The 15,540-nt window shown below is 33.5% G+C and overlaps 1 protein-coding gene across 7 annotated transcripts in view; it reads left to right on the forward strand.

Moving 5' to 3' along the window:
- DCDC2 (doublecortin domain containing 2) overlaps window positions 1–15,540 on the forward strand; it is a 235,350-nt gene that overhangs the window by 64,021 nt on the left and 155,789 nt on the right. The window contains exon 1 of one of the 7 annotated variants that reach the window (XM_074206289.1): window positions 4,397–4,500. The exons of 5 other annotated variants lie outside the window; for them this stretch is intronic. In XM_074206289.1, coding sequence (XP_074062390.1) covers window positions 4,435–4,500 — 66 coding nt within the window. In that variant the 5' untranslated portion in view covers window positions 4,397–4,434. Of the gene's footprint in view, window positions 1–4,396; window positions 4,501–6,676; window positions 7,319–15,540 lie in introns of those variants that run through there. One more of the 7 variants, XM_074206290.1, reaches the window with a different exon arrangement.

A 15,540-nucleotide genomic window follows, 5' to 3' on the forward strand; every position in this document is an offset into this window, starting at 1 on the left:
GTGAGGTTGGATCTGAACTCAGGTACTCCTGACTCCAGGGCCGGTGCTCTATCCACTGTGCCACCTAGCCGCCCCCCATTTGCAGATATTTTTAACTTTTTTATGCTTCATAATTTTTTAATTGATGTTTTCTATTTTTCATATCATCATAGTATCCTTGTATCCCTACCCTTCTCAGAATGCTTTGAGTTTTTTAGAAAGACAAATATAATCAGAGTAATTATTAATACCTTGAAAAAGTTTGAAAACCCAAGCAATGTGTGCCTCCCACCTTCATGGGGGGAATAGGGTGTCTTTTCATATCTCTTCATGTGAATCTCACTTAGTTCCCCCTCCCCCCAATGAACTAGAGTAAGACCAAAGGACTCCATTCAAGACCACTCCAGATTAGTACTGATTTATTACTCTTAGGGTTCAATTTGTGAACTAAATTACTTCTTTCCATTCTGCCTATAAGGATATCATTACTTTGTCAAATACTTTGTTGAAATCAAGATATTTTGTCCATAAAATTCCTCTTAAATACTGGTAAACCTATCAATAAAGCAATAATATTAGTTTGGTCTGACATTTCATGAAACAGTGTTAGTGAAACTGTCTTTGCTTAATAAGGAATTTATTACCCTTTCTTTTGTTAACTAGCTTTGGAATGTAACCAAGACCAACTTCCTGTTCCATTGTTTGATGTATTAACTTTCTTTACCTTTTTGAAAATTATAATATTTGCATAGCTTCAGTTCTGTTGACAGCTTCCACCATGATTCCTCAAAGATCTCCACGCTACTTAGTTTGAATTTTAAGTTCATTAACTGTTTTGTTCAGATTGTGTAAGATAGATAATTGTTCTTGGCAGGAAAAACAAAAATTAAATAGAAATTATTTTTATTATTATCTTCCCATTAATGACAAGGAGGACTCCAGTGCTTTCTTTGATCTTTTTTAAAAGATCTTTGTTTAAAAATCCCAATTTGAGGGGTGGCTAGGTGGCGCAGTGGATAGAGCACCGGCCCTGGAGTCAGGAGTACCTGAGTTCAAATCCGGCCTCAGACACTTAATAATTACCTAGTTGTGTGACCCTGGGCAAGCCACTTAACCCCATTGCCTAGTAAAAACTAAAAAAAAATCTCAATTTGTTGTGCTTATCCTTGACTTATACTCAACTTTAGTCCTCCTGATTTTATTAAGAGACAGTGATATCTCTGTATCTTTCTTTAGTTTCTTGTCTCCCATTTCCATTTTTTTGCATGTCCTTTTTCCAAGAGGGGAATAGTGAAGCAGTCGATAGAGAACCAGACTTGGAGACAGGAAGACCTAGGTTCAAGTCCTGCTTCTGATGACACATACTAGCTCTGTCACTCTGATATGTCACCATCTCTCAATTCTTGAGGATTCTAAATTGTGGAGAAGATGTCCTGCATAGGTAGAGGGAGCTTCCTTATTCAAGTGTTCCCTGTTCTAATGAAATCACAAGTTCTAGTCCCTATCTTTGTTAAAAGTGAATAATTTGTGGATTAGTCCATCAATCTCTTTAAACACCTTACTTATTTCAACTACAATCTTAGAATTTTGTTCTTAAGTGCTTTTCTTTCTTTATGTTTGAACTGGTTCCTGTTTTAAAGGCTAATGTTGTGAGAGTCCACTGTATTCTATATTGTAACTATTTGAAATTGGTTCTCTTCTGGTGATACTGTCCATCAGACTACTGAATAGCAACTACCATATTTATTAAGTGTCTTTTGTATGCAAAAGTAGCAGTTGCTCGGTTTACAAAGATGAAAAACAAAAATAGTCTTTGTCCTTAAACAAATTTTAACTTAATAGAAAAGTAGAAAAATATAGGCAATAACCTTTCAGGTACTGTAAAATAATAGGGTCACTGTTTCTCAAGATTTTATTAATTTTCATTTCACCAGGAAATTCTTCCTTATTGGTCAGAATTAAGTCCAGAATGATAGCTTTCCTTCACTGGAGAACGTTCATTTTTTTGAAAAACAAAATTTTTAGCAGAGTAAGTCAAGATAGTATTAATTGCTCAGTTTGCAGCAGAGACAGACTTTGAGATGATGTCTGAACTAGATGTCCCCTATCACAATTATATTTTGTATTCATGGCAACTTTTCATATCAAGGTTTCATTAAAGATTCAGCATCCATTTTCTCTCCCTGATCTAGCAATCTGAAGTTTTCTTTCAGTACACCCCCCCCCCGTTTTTGCTTCTTCTTTTGATTCTCATTCAAAAGCTATCCACTATGTTTTCTTCCCACTTCACCCCCCTCCTCCCCATTGGTGAATTTCCTTCCATCTATTTTAGTTGAAAAAAGCATCTGTTGTTGATCTATTCCCATCATGAATTCTATCTCACAAGCCTTAGTGATATTTTTGAATTCATTTTTACCTCCTTAGGTTAAGATCATTAGCTTACTTTTATTTCCTGTATTTCTACTTATAAAAATAGAGAGCTGTTTGAATCTGAGATTCTATTGTTTTTCCAATCTTCTTCCCTATCAATTTCTTTTCAATTACTGCACATTTATATTACTTCTCTCCATCTCCAACCCCTCTCAATATGTTTTCTTAGCTATAACTATCTGGGCACTTTTCTTTTTATTTTAAAAGTCCTCTTATTCTCCAGATAAACATATCCTTTATGACCTTATTATATATGTACCTTGTTCATCATTTTAATATCTTACTCCAAGATCCAGAAAGTAAATCCTAATTACTGACATCACCTTCTTTATCAGTCACGTTCATTTCTAAAATCCTTTATCTTGTAAAGATAATACTTTGAATCTACAATAGATAGGATACTACATCAATGCCTATATCCTTCTTTCTCTTGTAAAGATGGTACTTTCAATCTGCAATAGGATACTACCATCAGCTCTAGGTCTTTTTCTGCCAGGCCCTCATAATCCCTAAAGTTTTTTTTTTGATTCCTTATGGCATTATAATTAGCTCCCACTTGAATTACAACAAGTAGGTAGCATTCACAGGTTTGAAAAGTCCTAGGAGACTCCCTGTCATATTTTCTCTGGGGCAGACATCAAGATCTCTCAGTTTTTGTCAAGTTGACATATAACTTGCTTCCCAGCCTTTTATCTAGGAAAGTTAAGGACCACTAGGATATTTCTATTCCTGAGGTCAGGTAGTCTTTTTTTCTGCTTTCTTTTCAACTTTGGTATTTTAATACATCTTACCAGGAAACATTTTATTCTTTGATAAATTGGATCTTAAGAGAAATGCTCTTTGGTCCTTTATTGATTTCTCATTTATCAGGGAGATATTTTATATTAATTTTTCTATCATTTGTTCCATTGTGTCTTCCCTCATTAGAATACAAACTCCTTGAGGATTATTTCATTTTTGTTTTTCTGTCTAAACCTAACTGCACAATCAATGTTTAACACATGGCAGTTCATTTAATAAATTCTTGTTGATTTGAGTGCACAGTCTTTCCAGAGCTTTAAAAGTTCCCTAGTCCTATTGAAATTATGATCATTTTTTATTTGGGGCTCCCTCCTTGATTATCTCACATTAACTTCCCGTTATTTCATTTACTTTTTAAAAATTTCTTTTAATTCTAAAAACCTACTGCAGATTCTAGTATTAGTTTTTGAAAAGATTATTTTTATTTTTCTTGCTCATTCAAAGTTCTTTTCTACAACCCACCTCCTCCCAATACCTAATCCCTGAGGTATGAATAATCAGTAATTAGTGGAACCCAGGCTAGAACCCTAATTGTCCCATTGCTAGCAGTAGCTTTAATATTGGTCAATACCTTTGAGAAGCCCAGTTGGAAAAATTCCATTCTTGCCTGTTTCAGCAGAGGAAAACATGTAAACAAAACTTTACAAAACTTGTAAGTAGTTAAATTATATCAATTAGAACAACTTAAGATTTATGTCCCTGAAAGTTGTTCCAATATATAATAAATATATATTATATATATACATTTTATATATGTATATATATATTATATACATATATGTATATATTATATATATTATATTATATATTATAATATATATATATATATATATATTGTATATATATAATATATTGATTCAAACTGTGTAGGGTAGTTCTTCCCCATGGTGCTTGTGTGCTTTCTTGAGCCAAAATTCCTATCAAGTGCCTTTGTTGTAAAGCTAAGCCCTGAAATGGATTTAAGTATGACTAGGTCACTGCTTTCTTCACAATGTCCATTCAGAACAAAACAAGTCAGTGACACCATGGGTCACTCACTTTCATGAACAGTAAATCCATCAGTCAGGCTTCAAACCTCCACCCTGCAGGACCTACTAATCACTGAAGTTAAACATTATTAATACAAATGTAATTAGTCATATTTTATATTCAAAATTTATGCTTGTAGTTATGGAATGCAGTAAGTAATTTAACCTGATTGCTTTATAGATTAATATATTGAACATGTATATAATTACCTTAGCTGATAAAAATGTTATTTTGTTTTGTCAACAGTCATCAGAGGAAAATGTGAGTACCACCTGTGTTGAATGTCATTTGGCATTTGTTTTATGTCATTCTAAATGATATAAAATGTTTAACAATTTCTTTGTATAAACATTAGCACTACATTGTATTAGTAATGAAATAATTATTTCTCATAGGTATTCAGGGATATTTTTCATACCTTAATTTATAAAAACATTTTGTTCAGGGTCAATTACTTCAAATTATTCATTTAAACTGTGTAGTATAAGACCTGCCTTGAAACTAGTTGTTTTATTTTATTATTTTTTTTTTGGTAAGGCAATGAAGTTAAGTGACTTGCTGAAGGTCACACAACTAAGTATTTATTAAATGTCTGAGGTCACATTTGAACTCGGGTCCTTCTGACTCCAGGATTGATGCTCTATCTACTGCACCACCTAGCAACCCCTCTTTTTATTTTATTATATATTTGGTAAACTAGTTTTAAATATAATATTGTTTATTTAGGATATTTATTTTATTTCAAATACTCATTTCTGTCTTTATTTCAAATACTCACTTTCATGTCTTTTTGAGGGACTGAAGGAGATTTGTATTATCCTTTGATCTAAAAACTGAGTCAAATGGGTGTTAAGTGAGGCAAAAGGTGAATATGAAAGCTAGTATCCAGTTTATGAATTCATAAACTATTCAGCCTTTCTTGGCTCTGTAAATAGCTTAAGGCTATGATTTTACTATGTTTCAGAGATTAACTTGAGTTGAATTTGGTGAGAACCTGTCAGCAGAGCTAACTTTATGAACAGATAGCAGGAGGCTGGTGATGTGTCTTAACAAAATTTTAGGTAGAGTTTTGTTAAAATAAATCAATTCATTTCTGTTAGTCTACCATTATAGCTTTATTCCTTTAGATCTTTCAGCAGGACCATTTTTATAGTGCAGATATTCTTGGAAGCCAGTAACCTGGTCAGCAGATCTCTCAGTTGACAGCTAGAAGAAAGAATGTAGAAGTGGGGCACATGATAAATATCTAGGATTGGATGAATGCAATGGTGGTGACTTGGGGAGAAAAAAGTGAAATTCATTAGGGGAAAGGAGAGGGTAGCTAGCTGGTAGTGGATTCAGCATCTGGCTTGGATCAGAAAGATTCATCTAAAGTTCAAATGTGTCAGACACTTAGTTTTTGTATAAACCCATGCAAGTCAACTAACTTTGTGTACCTCAATTTCCTCATCTGTAAAATGAGCTGAAGAAGGAAATAGCAAACCATTTAAGTATCTCTTCCAAGAAAACTGCTGATACTATTGAACAACTTAGGAACAGGAACTTTGTCAGTTTGATGTCTTTATCTCTAAGATTAGCCATGCCTTGTAAATTATTTGCTTGGTCTATTCTGAGGTCAGAATTAGGATACACATATTATTATCACTATTTTAGGAAAGATATAAAGGTAGGATTTTACTTGTTTGATTTTAGCTACTTTTGTTGTCTAAAGCCAGGTACTATTGAGAATATAGTAGAGAGCATTAATTTCTGGATATATGAAATGATTGGCCTCACTCTGAAGGTTATCACTTTCACATGCAGATACTACTGATCAAAAGAGAGAATGGGTGAGAAATTGTGAGTTCACAACAAATCCAACCCTCACCGTGGGAAAAATTACTGGGGTAGTGAGTTCCCTAGTACAAGATATTTATTCAGTTAGAGGCTAGAAGATCATTTATTGTGGATATTGCAGATAATTCCACATAGACCAAATTGGGGTGTAGTGAAAAGATTATGGGACTTGAAATGGGAAGGTCTGGGTTTCAGTTTCACCTCTATAATTTACTAATTGATTTTGGGGAATGCCTTCCAACTTGCTGGAGCCCCAGGTTCTTCATATATAATATGGGGATTATAATAATATTTCACATTGTTATAACTTTCAGGTTTGGAAAGCAATTTATAAAATTCCTATTTTCTTCTCCAACAGCTCTATGAAGTAGCTGTTATTATCCCCACTCTATTGATGAAGAAACTGAGACTGAGGTTAAGTGTCTTGTTTCATAATGCCAGTGTCTGAGATCATATTTGAACTTGGGTCTTTGTGACTACAGATCCAGTGCCCTCTTTATTGGACCACTGATCCTCTTTTTTAACACTTGCCTGATAAGGTTATTTTGAGGATCAAATGAAATAATTACCAGTAAGTACTCTGTACTAAAAAAATAAAGGTTAAATCAAAGTATGCAGCTGATATGATGTCCCTGCTAACTCTGAGATTCTAGTCTGTGATTCTCTCACTCTTAGGTGGTGAGCAGGGAACATTCCAGATATGGTGATCATAGAAGGAGGTGGACTGTTGGTTATGGGGAATGGTTATCTGACCTGTCTGACTGTGGAGACTCTGATGTAAAGGGAACAAACATGAAGTAAAACTTGAAAGAGATAGGGACTTTCCTAATTGAAGAGGACCTTGTCAATATATCTTGCACAATTATACTTATAATATATAGTGAGCAGCATGTTGTGCAGACTTGCCTTTACCAGAACCATTTCACCTCATGGTCTGATTTGATATGAAATATGAGTTTTGGTGATGGTCTGGTGCTGTGGGTCCTCCCGTATGTATCATTGAGGCACCTTAGCCCACCAGTAATGCTAGGCAATGTGCCATCATCTGGTGGCATAATAGTGACTTTCAGCATGGGGCACCGTGACATTTCAGTAGTGTTGGTCTTCAACAACACAGCTAATCTAAATCTGTCTCTTGATGGGCTCTAATCATCAGTATGACTTTTTGTCTTAGACCTTTAAACAGGATGACAGTGTCAGCTTGCCAATCAGGTCCATGACGGTCTGCTCTGCTTTCTGTATTGTTAGTACACTCCTCACCAATAGATATAATAATACAGGGATATATGTATATATCTCTATATATTATATATTTCTCTGGATGCAAATAGTTTTTCTTTGTATGTCCTTTAGATTTAATTTTGCTACTTTAGTCAAAATGGATTATTCTTAAAATAATATTGCTGTTACTCTATGTCTTGATTATGCATTGTATATTTGTATTATAACTCATTCTGAACTGCCCCGTGACTGCTCAACACAATTTTCTTTCAATCTGGGTTACTTAATATGCATGTTTTTTTCAAAATGTTGGATTCTGTTCTTAGTGTGGTACCTGTGATGGAGTCAAGGATTTGGAGTTAGAAGTTCAATCCTGGTTTATCTGTTTTTTTGCATGTATGACTATTGGCAAATCTGAAGCAATCCTGAGCTTTAATTTAAACCTGATCTTTAGATTCCTCATCTGTAAAGTCAGGGAGTTGAATTAGATGATTGATAAGTTAATATCTTTTCTAGCTCTAAAACCTATAATCTTATGAATTAGATAATTAGGAAAATTACTTTTTAAGAAAAAAATTTAATGGATAATATTAACAATAATAGTGTATTAAAATGTAAAGCCAACACTTCCCAAATGCAAATTAAAGAAACAAAACCAACCTCAACAACTTTATATTAAAACATGGTAGCAGTCTTCTAATTTTACTTGAATTTGTAGAGTTCACTTGGGTTAATATGTAATTTTTTAACTGCACAGGGGTCATCCTCTTTTGGACAACATAACATTAGAATACCCCCTGCAGACTGATCTGTGAATGCATTAACTTGGACTCAGATGTTTTTTAGTTTTTCTAGAAGACAAAAATGTTCTTTGGAAATAATTGCCTCTTATTTAAAATGAATGTGTTTAATGTTACACATTCAGATTTTTTTTAGTAAACCCAATTAGAAGCTAATACAATAACATTGTAGTTAAGGAAAGTGGAACTCAGTCTCTGGCAATTTCAGTTTTGAGTTATAAGGGAAATTGCTATGGCAGACCTTGATAGTGCTTGCTGGCAATTCTGGTCATTCTAAAAGACACTTTATCCTTTTTTTTTTTAATATTCATAAACATCCATGAGTTTTGATAAATTTGGGACTGTTTTAGAAAGCAGTTTATGATGATATTGATGTGTAATGTAGAAATTCTTGATATAGGTTAGATATTTGATTACTTGGATAGGTTTTTCACATGCTCTTTAGAAACAAGTAGGCTAAATCTTACGTGTCACAACTAAACTGAAAAGAAATCTTTTTTTTCCCCTTGCTAAGCGGCTAACAGTGAATTTTCCCTCATGATTTGCTCATTTAAGAACTGATCAGTTGTTTTCCTGCTGGAGTAGAGAAGGCTGCCAGCAATATTAATGGCCCTTGTTTAGACAGTGTAAAAGACAAACTTGAAATCTTGTCATATGGTATCTATTATTGGCAGAAATATCAGCTTTGTAATAACAGATAATACAGTCTACTACAAGTATGAATCCTTTCCTCTGGGACAAAGGCCAGGACTATGTAGAACAACACAGCAGCCTATGGAGAACCTTCGAAAGAAATGAGTGGTTTCATCAGCCCATAGAAACAACTAATTAATTGGACCCTCCTGGGACTGATCTAAACAGCTTTTTCTTTATAATTAGAAATGTCTTTTACTAGGACTTCCACTGAATTTGAGTGGAAAAATCTGTATAATACAGCAATATGCATGAATTTGTTTTGGTTAAGCTAATTGAGGTTTAGTCTGTAATACTTACATAGTCTGAGATCATACTACCATTACTGTTATGAAACTTTTCCTGAAGTCCATAGAATTTAAAGATTCATTCTGATAAAGCAGAAAATACATGATATTCAAATAACCATAGAACTAAGAGTTAACAGACAAGGGGAGAAAAAGCCTTACATATTAAAAAAAAGGATCTTTGACTACCAAGTTTGGATAACAATTATTACATATAATTAACAAGAACAAGTTTACATAGTGACAAAGATATAACTTTTTTACTACCTCTAGGTCATTTCTTTTTTGTTGAGAGGTCAGTGTACTTTTTTGAGGCAGAATGGCATGTTGGAAAAGAGCTGTGGCCTTGAAGTCAGGAAGACTCAGGTTAAAATCTGCCCTCAAATACCTACAAGCTATTTGATTCTTAGGCAAGTCAATTAACCTCACTGGGATCCAGATTCTTCATGTGTAAAATGAGGGGGCTGAACTCAATGACCTCTAAGGTTCCTTCCAGCCCTAAATATATGATCCTTTGAACAATACATTAACTAACCTGGGTAACATAAAAGTTGGATGTTTCTGCCAGCAAAATGTTTCTCAGAAACAAAATTCAGTCAATGCAAATTGTCTGGTCTGTCTTAAAAGACACCCCCCCCCCCCAATCTGCTAAGTGCAGGAAATACTAGAGTGCATATTCGAGAATTAATCATCCTTGCAGTTGTGTTCAATGAAAACAGACTTTTGGTAGAAACTTTTATTCTTACTACATTACCTTAAATTTTAGCTCTTGATCATTCTATTCTATTTAATTAAGGTTATTAACCAGAAAAGTTAGTTTTGCCTGGAAATTGGGTTGATAGTGCTTCAAAGATAGAAAAAAACAACTGTTCATATGATTTTTAAAGATTTCACAGGATGAAAAGATATAGATGGTTGTGATTTTTATCAGGGGAGGAAACATTTTTGTTGTGTTTCAAAATACAAATAAATAGTACATATATAATTTGGTAATCTAGAATTCTCAGGGAATGGGTGATTATGGATAGCTAACAGTTTCTCTCCTAAGCATCAAAACTTAAAACATTTTAACTTTTGTATAAAACATCTCATCTCAGTGAATTTTTTCCCTTGTGAATCAATATGCATTGCTTTCTTATTCTATACAACATTTCATTCGTAGTTTTTCTTAAACACTTCATGGAGGACTAACTGGCACTATTGGAGGCCTTTCTCTGGTAGTGCTTCATGGTATAACCCCACTTTCACTCAAGCTTGGGTTGTTTTTTTGAGGGAAAGTCTTGTGATGCTCTGTGTCAGTTTCATGGAAAATTATATGGACCCATGGCTAAGGCACTTGACCTTTCCCTCTTTTCCTCAATACATGAATGGTCCTCTTTTCTTTTCTGGTTATGCACAGCCAAGATGAAGTCTTTTATTCCATATCATTTATTATTCATAAAATACCACAGCTTACTTACACTTACCACCTATCTTTCTATTGCCCTTGAGGTGCTTTTGATTCTTCTTTGGATAAGAATATTAAAAATATTATATACTACCCTATCACATTAAACAAAGGGTATAGAATTAATTGTATATTATATACTATGTAATATATAACAAGAAATAATTCTTAACGTTTTGTGATGACTCAGTATCATTGTAAATATCAGAATGGTATAATTAAAGAATATTTATTTACCTGGAATTTAGGAATTTTGGATTAAAATCATAACTTTCTTTTTGTCCAAGTTTAAATATCTAGAACTATAAATAAGAATAATACTTTGCTATATATAGCTTAGAGGGCCATTGTAAAGAAAAAAAATTGTAGACCATTAAACATATAGTTATATATGCGTATACAAATATATAATAATTCCCATCTAAAAATATGTATGCACATGTAAATATATTTATTTATATAAGTGAATAGCTAGGTGAGGCAGTTAGGATTAATAATAATAACAACAATAATAATAGTAATAATAATAACAATGATAACAATGATAGACACTGTGGTACTCTTAGGACACATTGAACTTCCTTAAACAAGCTCAGACCTCTACTATGCTTTTAGTATAATTATACCTAATTTTCATATTTTTTCTGTCTACTTCCTTTATCATACTACTTCCTTGTTTCTCTTTCTCATTTACTGGAAATTTATAAATCATATAACTGAGGTTGCTAGACTTCTGTGTAAAAATGAACAAATTGTCTCCAAATGAAGGCTTGAGTGGTTTTCTTACAAGTACGGTACGTGCATAAGCTTTTTAGTACATAGAATTTTGTAATGTCTATTTTTTGTCACTTTTTGATGTCCTTCCAGGTTCCTGGTTGTTCTGGTTGGGTGAATCATTTTTGTTTCTTGCCTATATGCTTGATAGGTCTGAACTTGTAGATAGGAAGCTTGAATTTGGATCTTGTAGTCAGAAAAACCTAAAGCTTGTCTTGGACATCAGCTGTATAACCCTAGGGCAAGTCACTTAATCTTGATTTGCTTCTGTTTACTCATCTATAAATCCTCAAGGTTATTTGGAGGATCAAATAAGAATAACACTTATAAATTGCTGTATGTGCTTTATATGAATGCTAATTAATATTTTCAAGACTAAATACTTTTGCTTCTTAATATATTTTATTTAGTTTAAATATCTAAAAGACCAAATTTATTACATATATAAATTAACACTTGTAAATGAATATATTTAGGTTATCGCACATAAAAGCTATTAGTTGTATTCAGAACTGTTATTCATGGGAACTTAAAACCAAATAATGCCATTTCTAAATCCAAATATTGAGTGTGAAAAGAAACTCACATTGTAAAATTATGCACTCTCTATTGTAAAATTATGCACTCTCTATATGCTTGTAATGCAATTTCAAGGTTTGAGAATCTTGCACAGAATTGTTATAGGAACCTAAGTACTTCTGTGTTTGTCATTACAATCTTATAATATTCTTTTCCTCTCTTACCTTTAACTTTTTCCTTGCCTTCTGCCTTCAAACATGACTGAATACACCACATTAAAAAACAAAACAAAACTAATCTTCACTACATCCTACCATCCTCTAAAACTACAGCTTATAATCTTTCCTTCATTTTTCAACTAAATTCTTAGAAAAACTGTCTTTACTTCCTCTCCTTTCACTCATTCCTCAGATCTGTAGTCTGGCTTTCCACTTCAAATGAAACTGTTACTTTTGACTGGCAAATCTGATATTTTCTTCATCCTAAATCCTAATTGACCTTCGTGCTTCCCTTGATGTTATCTCCTCCTTGATACTCTTTTTTAGTTTTTGTGACATTGCTCTTTTCTGTTTCTCTTCCTAATTATCCAACAATTTTTTTACTGGCCTGCTGTCCAAAAAACTCTGTACTAGTCCTCATCACCAGTTGTCCATATCAAACAGAATGCCCTTAGAGACAAATCAAATATACCATGTCTTAAACTATTAATTTCAATAGCATAATCATTTGACTATTAAGTACTTTATGAAAGTTAGCATGTTAATTCATTTTCAGTAGCATATAAACTACTTGAGGGCAGGAATTGTTTAAATTTTAGATTTGTCTCCTTCCCAGTTAGCATAGTGACAGGCTGGTGCTTTATTAAATGCTTTTTGAATTGAGTTCCTGTGAGAGTGGACAAATGCTTCTTGCCAGTCTTTGTTGTCTGGTTGGATCCTAGCCCAGAGAAAGTTTTATTTGAGGTTTTCCGATGTGCACCCAACCAGTTTCTGTTAAGCTGTGTGTGACAGTTCCAAATGCACACTGAATAGAATAGTGTTTGCTTAACAATAGATGTGCTTGGTCACCATGGTGCTTCTGGAAACACTCCACCTTCAACCTCTCTGCTTATTTCTTCATCTGCAAAAAAATTGTTAATTTTTGCTTTTGCTTCTGATTCACTGGAAAATCATTAAGGCTTATGAAATATTTAAAATGTTCAATTGCTTCTGATTTTCTGTTTATTCTTGAAATTCACTTCCAAAGGTTGTATTGATGACATAATTATTTCCAAATTAGGTTGTCTTGTGAGATATAGTGGGTTGCTGATCTCATAAAAAGGTGAGATTCTTGAACCATAAAATCCTAACCATGTCCTCCTACCCTAATCAATCTGTGGCTTAAGCATAAGTGTTTCAAGTGTCAAAAAGTAAATAAAAGGGTTCTTTGAGAAGATTTTCAAAGGGTTTTGAGCAGGTTCCTTGGCAGTGATGTTTTAGGGAGGAATTCATGCTTTAAGTAGTGATGGGGTTAAATGATTTCTATATCTCCCTTCTATATGATTCCATTATTCTAATTATTGTATTGGGAATAGATTTATTTCTGATACTGTCACATTTTGAAGAAGAATTGGAAATATACGGAGAAAGTTTTGAATTGGGAATCAGGAGACTGTCTGATTTACTATGTGTGACCTTGACAAGTGACTTTGTTTTTGCTTCAGTTTCTTCATCTAAAAAATGTGAGGATTGACTAGTCAGCTTCCTAACTGTCATATCCTTGGATAGAGTGACTTATTTGTTGGAGGCTTTTATTTTGTTCTTTTAGTACTTATTTTGTTTTGCAAAGCAATGACTTCAGAGCAATTTAGTTCAAATCCTAAATTTTAACCAGTATAAATTAGTCACTAGCTCAACCTAACAACCAATGAGAAACAGTCACAGCCCAGCATAAAATTGATTAGATCAATGAAATGGAAATATAAATCCAATATATCCAATATATATCCCTATATCTCCAACCATGTGTGGGACCCATAAAAATCCCTCCATAGCCTTGTCAAGAAGTGACAGAATCAAACCAAAAAATATTTTTAAATGTTATCATGTTGAAAGCAGTGACTGCTCTCTTAGGACATTTTGTGATACTGTTATAAATTTCATTTGCTTTTTTGTTCAGGAAAATTTGTTAGGCCCTTGGTAATCCTTCTCAAAGAATCAATTTTCTCTTTTTTCACATGGTACATTGAGTTTAGCCTATGTTTAAACCGTTAAATTGACCAAGGTAGGGGGTCATGGGTAGAATTTTGTGAGTCAAAAGTCTCATCAGGTATAATTGTTTTATAATAAGGAACAGGCGTGCTAAGAGACTGAGTGGCTTAGAGTACTATGTATAATCCTTAACCTTTGTTTATGTTCATCTCAGTTTTAAGTCATCTCCACAAATATGGAGTTTGCTATTAGTCCTTCTGGACTTTTTTTTTCTTTTCCATCATTGGAATACAAATCAGCCTGTGAATTTGTCCCCAGTGCTTACATGGTCTCGTGACTTTCCTAGTGAAGTCACTCTTTAACTGTTCAACAATTCATCTTTTAACAGGAAAAATAGTATTTGAAAATTGTACATTAATTTTAGTGTGTGCCTATTTTTTCATTTCACAGAACTCTAATTTTAGGGCTATAGATTTATTTAAGAATAGCCAATATAGGGGGCGGCTAGGTGGTGCAGTGAATAGAGCAACGGCCTTGGAGTCAGCAGTACCCGGGTTCAAATCCCACCTCAGACACTTAATAATTACCTAGCCATGTGGCCTTGGGCAAGCCACTTAACCCCATTGCCTTGGAAAAAAAACCCCTAAAAAAATAGCCAATATTTAGATCAGTATGGTACCAACATCATCTTGCAAAATTGCAAGGAGTCAAGTCAATAAACATTAATTAAGTAGTTACTATGTTCCAGACTTTGACTAAGTACTTGGAATACAAAGAAAGGGAATGAAATAGTCCTTGCTTTGAAGAAACTCATCGTCTAATGGAGAAGAAAATATACAAACAAGATTATCTATCTGCCTTATGTGTATATATATATATATATACACATATGCATATATATGAAGTGTTTCTGTATATATATACATATATATGACAACTTTGAGATAATCAAGAAACATACTATTAGCACTAAAAAGGAATCATTAAGGGCTTTGTGTTAAAGGTGGGATTTTAGCTTGTACTTTAAGAATGCTAGAAAATGAAGAGGGGAAGAGGATAGTCAGTGAAAAGTCAAGAGTTGGGAGATGGAGATTGGAGGGTAGTAAGGTATATGAATACTGGAAGGGTGGGAAGGGGTGAGGTTTTGAAGACCTTTGAATGTCAGAGGATTTTGTATTTTGTAGCATTATCCACTGGAGAGACTATAAGAAAAGTTTATTAAAGGTGATTTGGTTGAAACTTTCCTTTAGGATGTTCATTTTGACAACTGAATGGATGATGAACCGGAATGAGAAGAAAATTTGGGTGGGGAGAATGGCAGGTTATTGCAAATCTAATAATGAAGTGATAGAGGATAGCACCAAGGCTAATGGTGCTGTCAGAGGGAAAAGGAGCCATATAAAAGAGATGTTATAAAAGTTATAAAAAGTAGAATCAGTAGGTTGTTGCAGGTTATTGTAGGTTATTTCTTTAAATTTGTTGTTTAATTTCCTTTTGTGTTGTTTTTATTTAATAGTGTTCTTTTTGCACCAGTT

Source organism: Macrotis lagotis, chromosome X (genome assembly GCF_037893015.1).
Source record: "Macrotis lagotis isolate mMagLag1 chromosome X, bilby.v1.9.chrom.fasta, whole genome shotgun sequence".
NCBI lineage: Eukaryota > Metazoa > Chordata > Mammalia > Peramelemorphia > Peramelidae > Macrotis > Macrotis lagotis.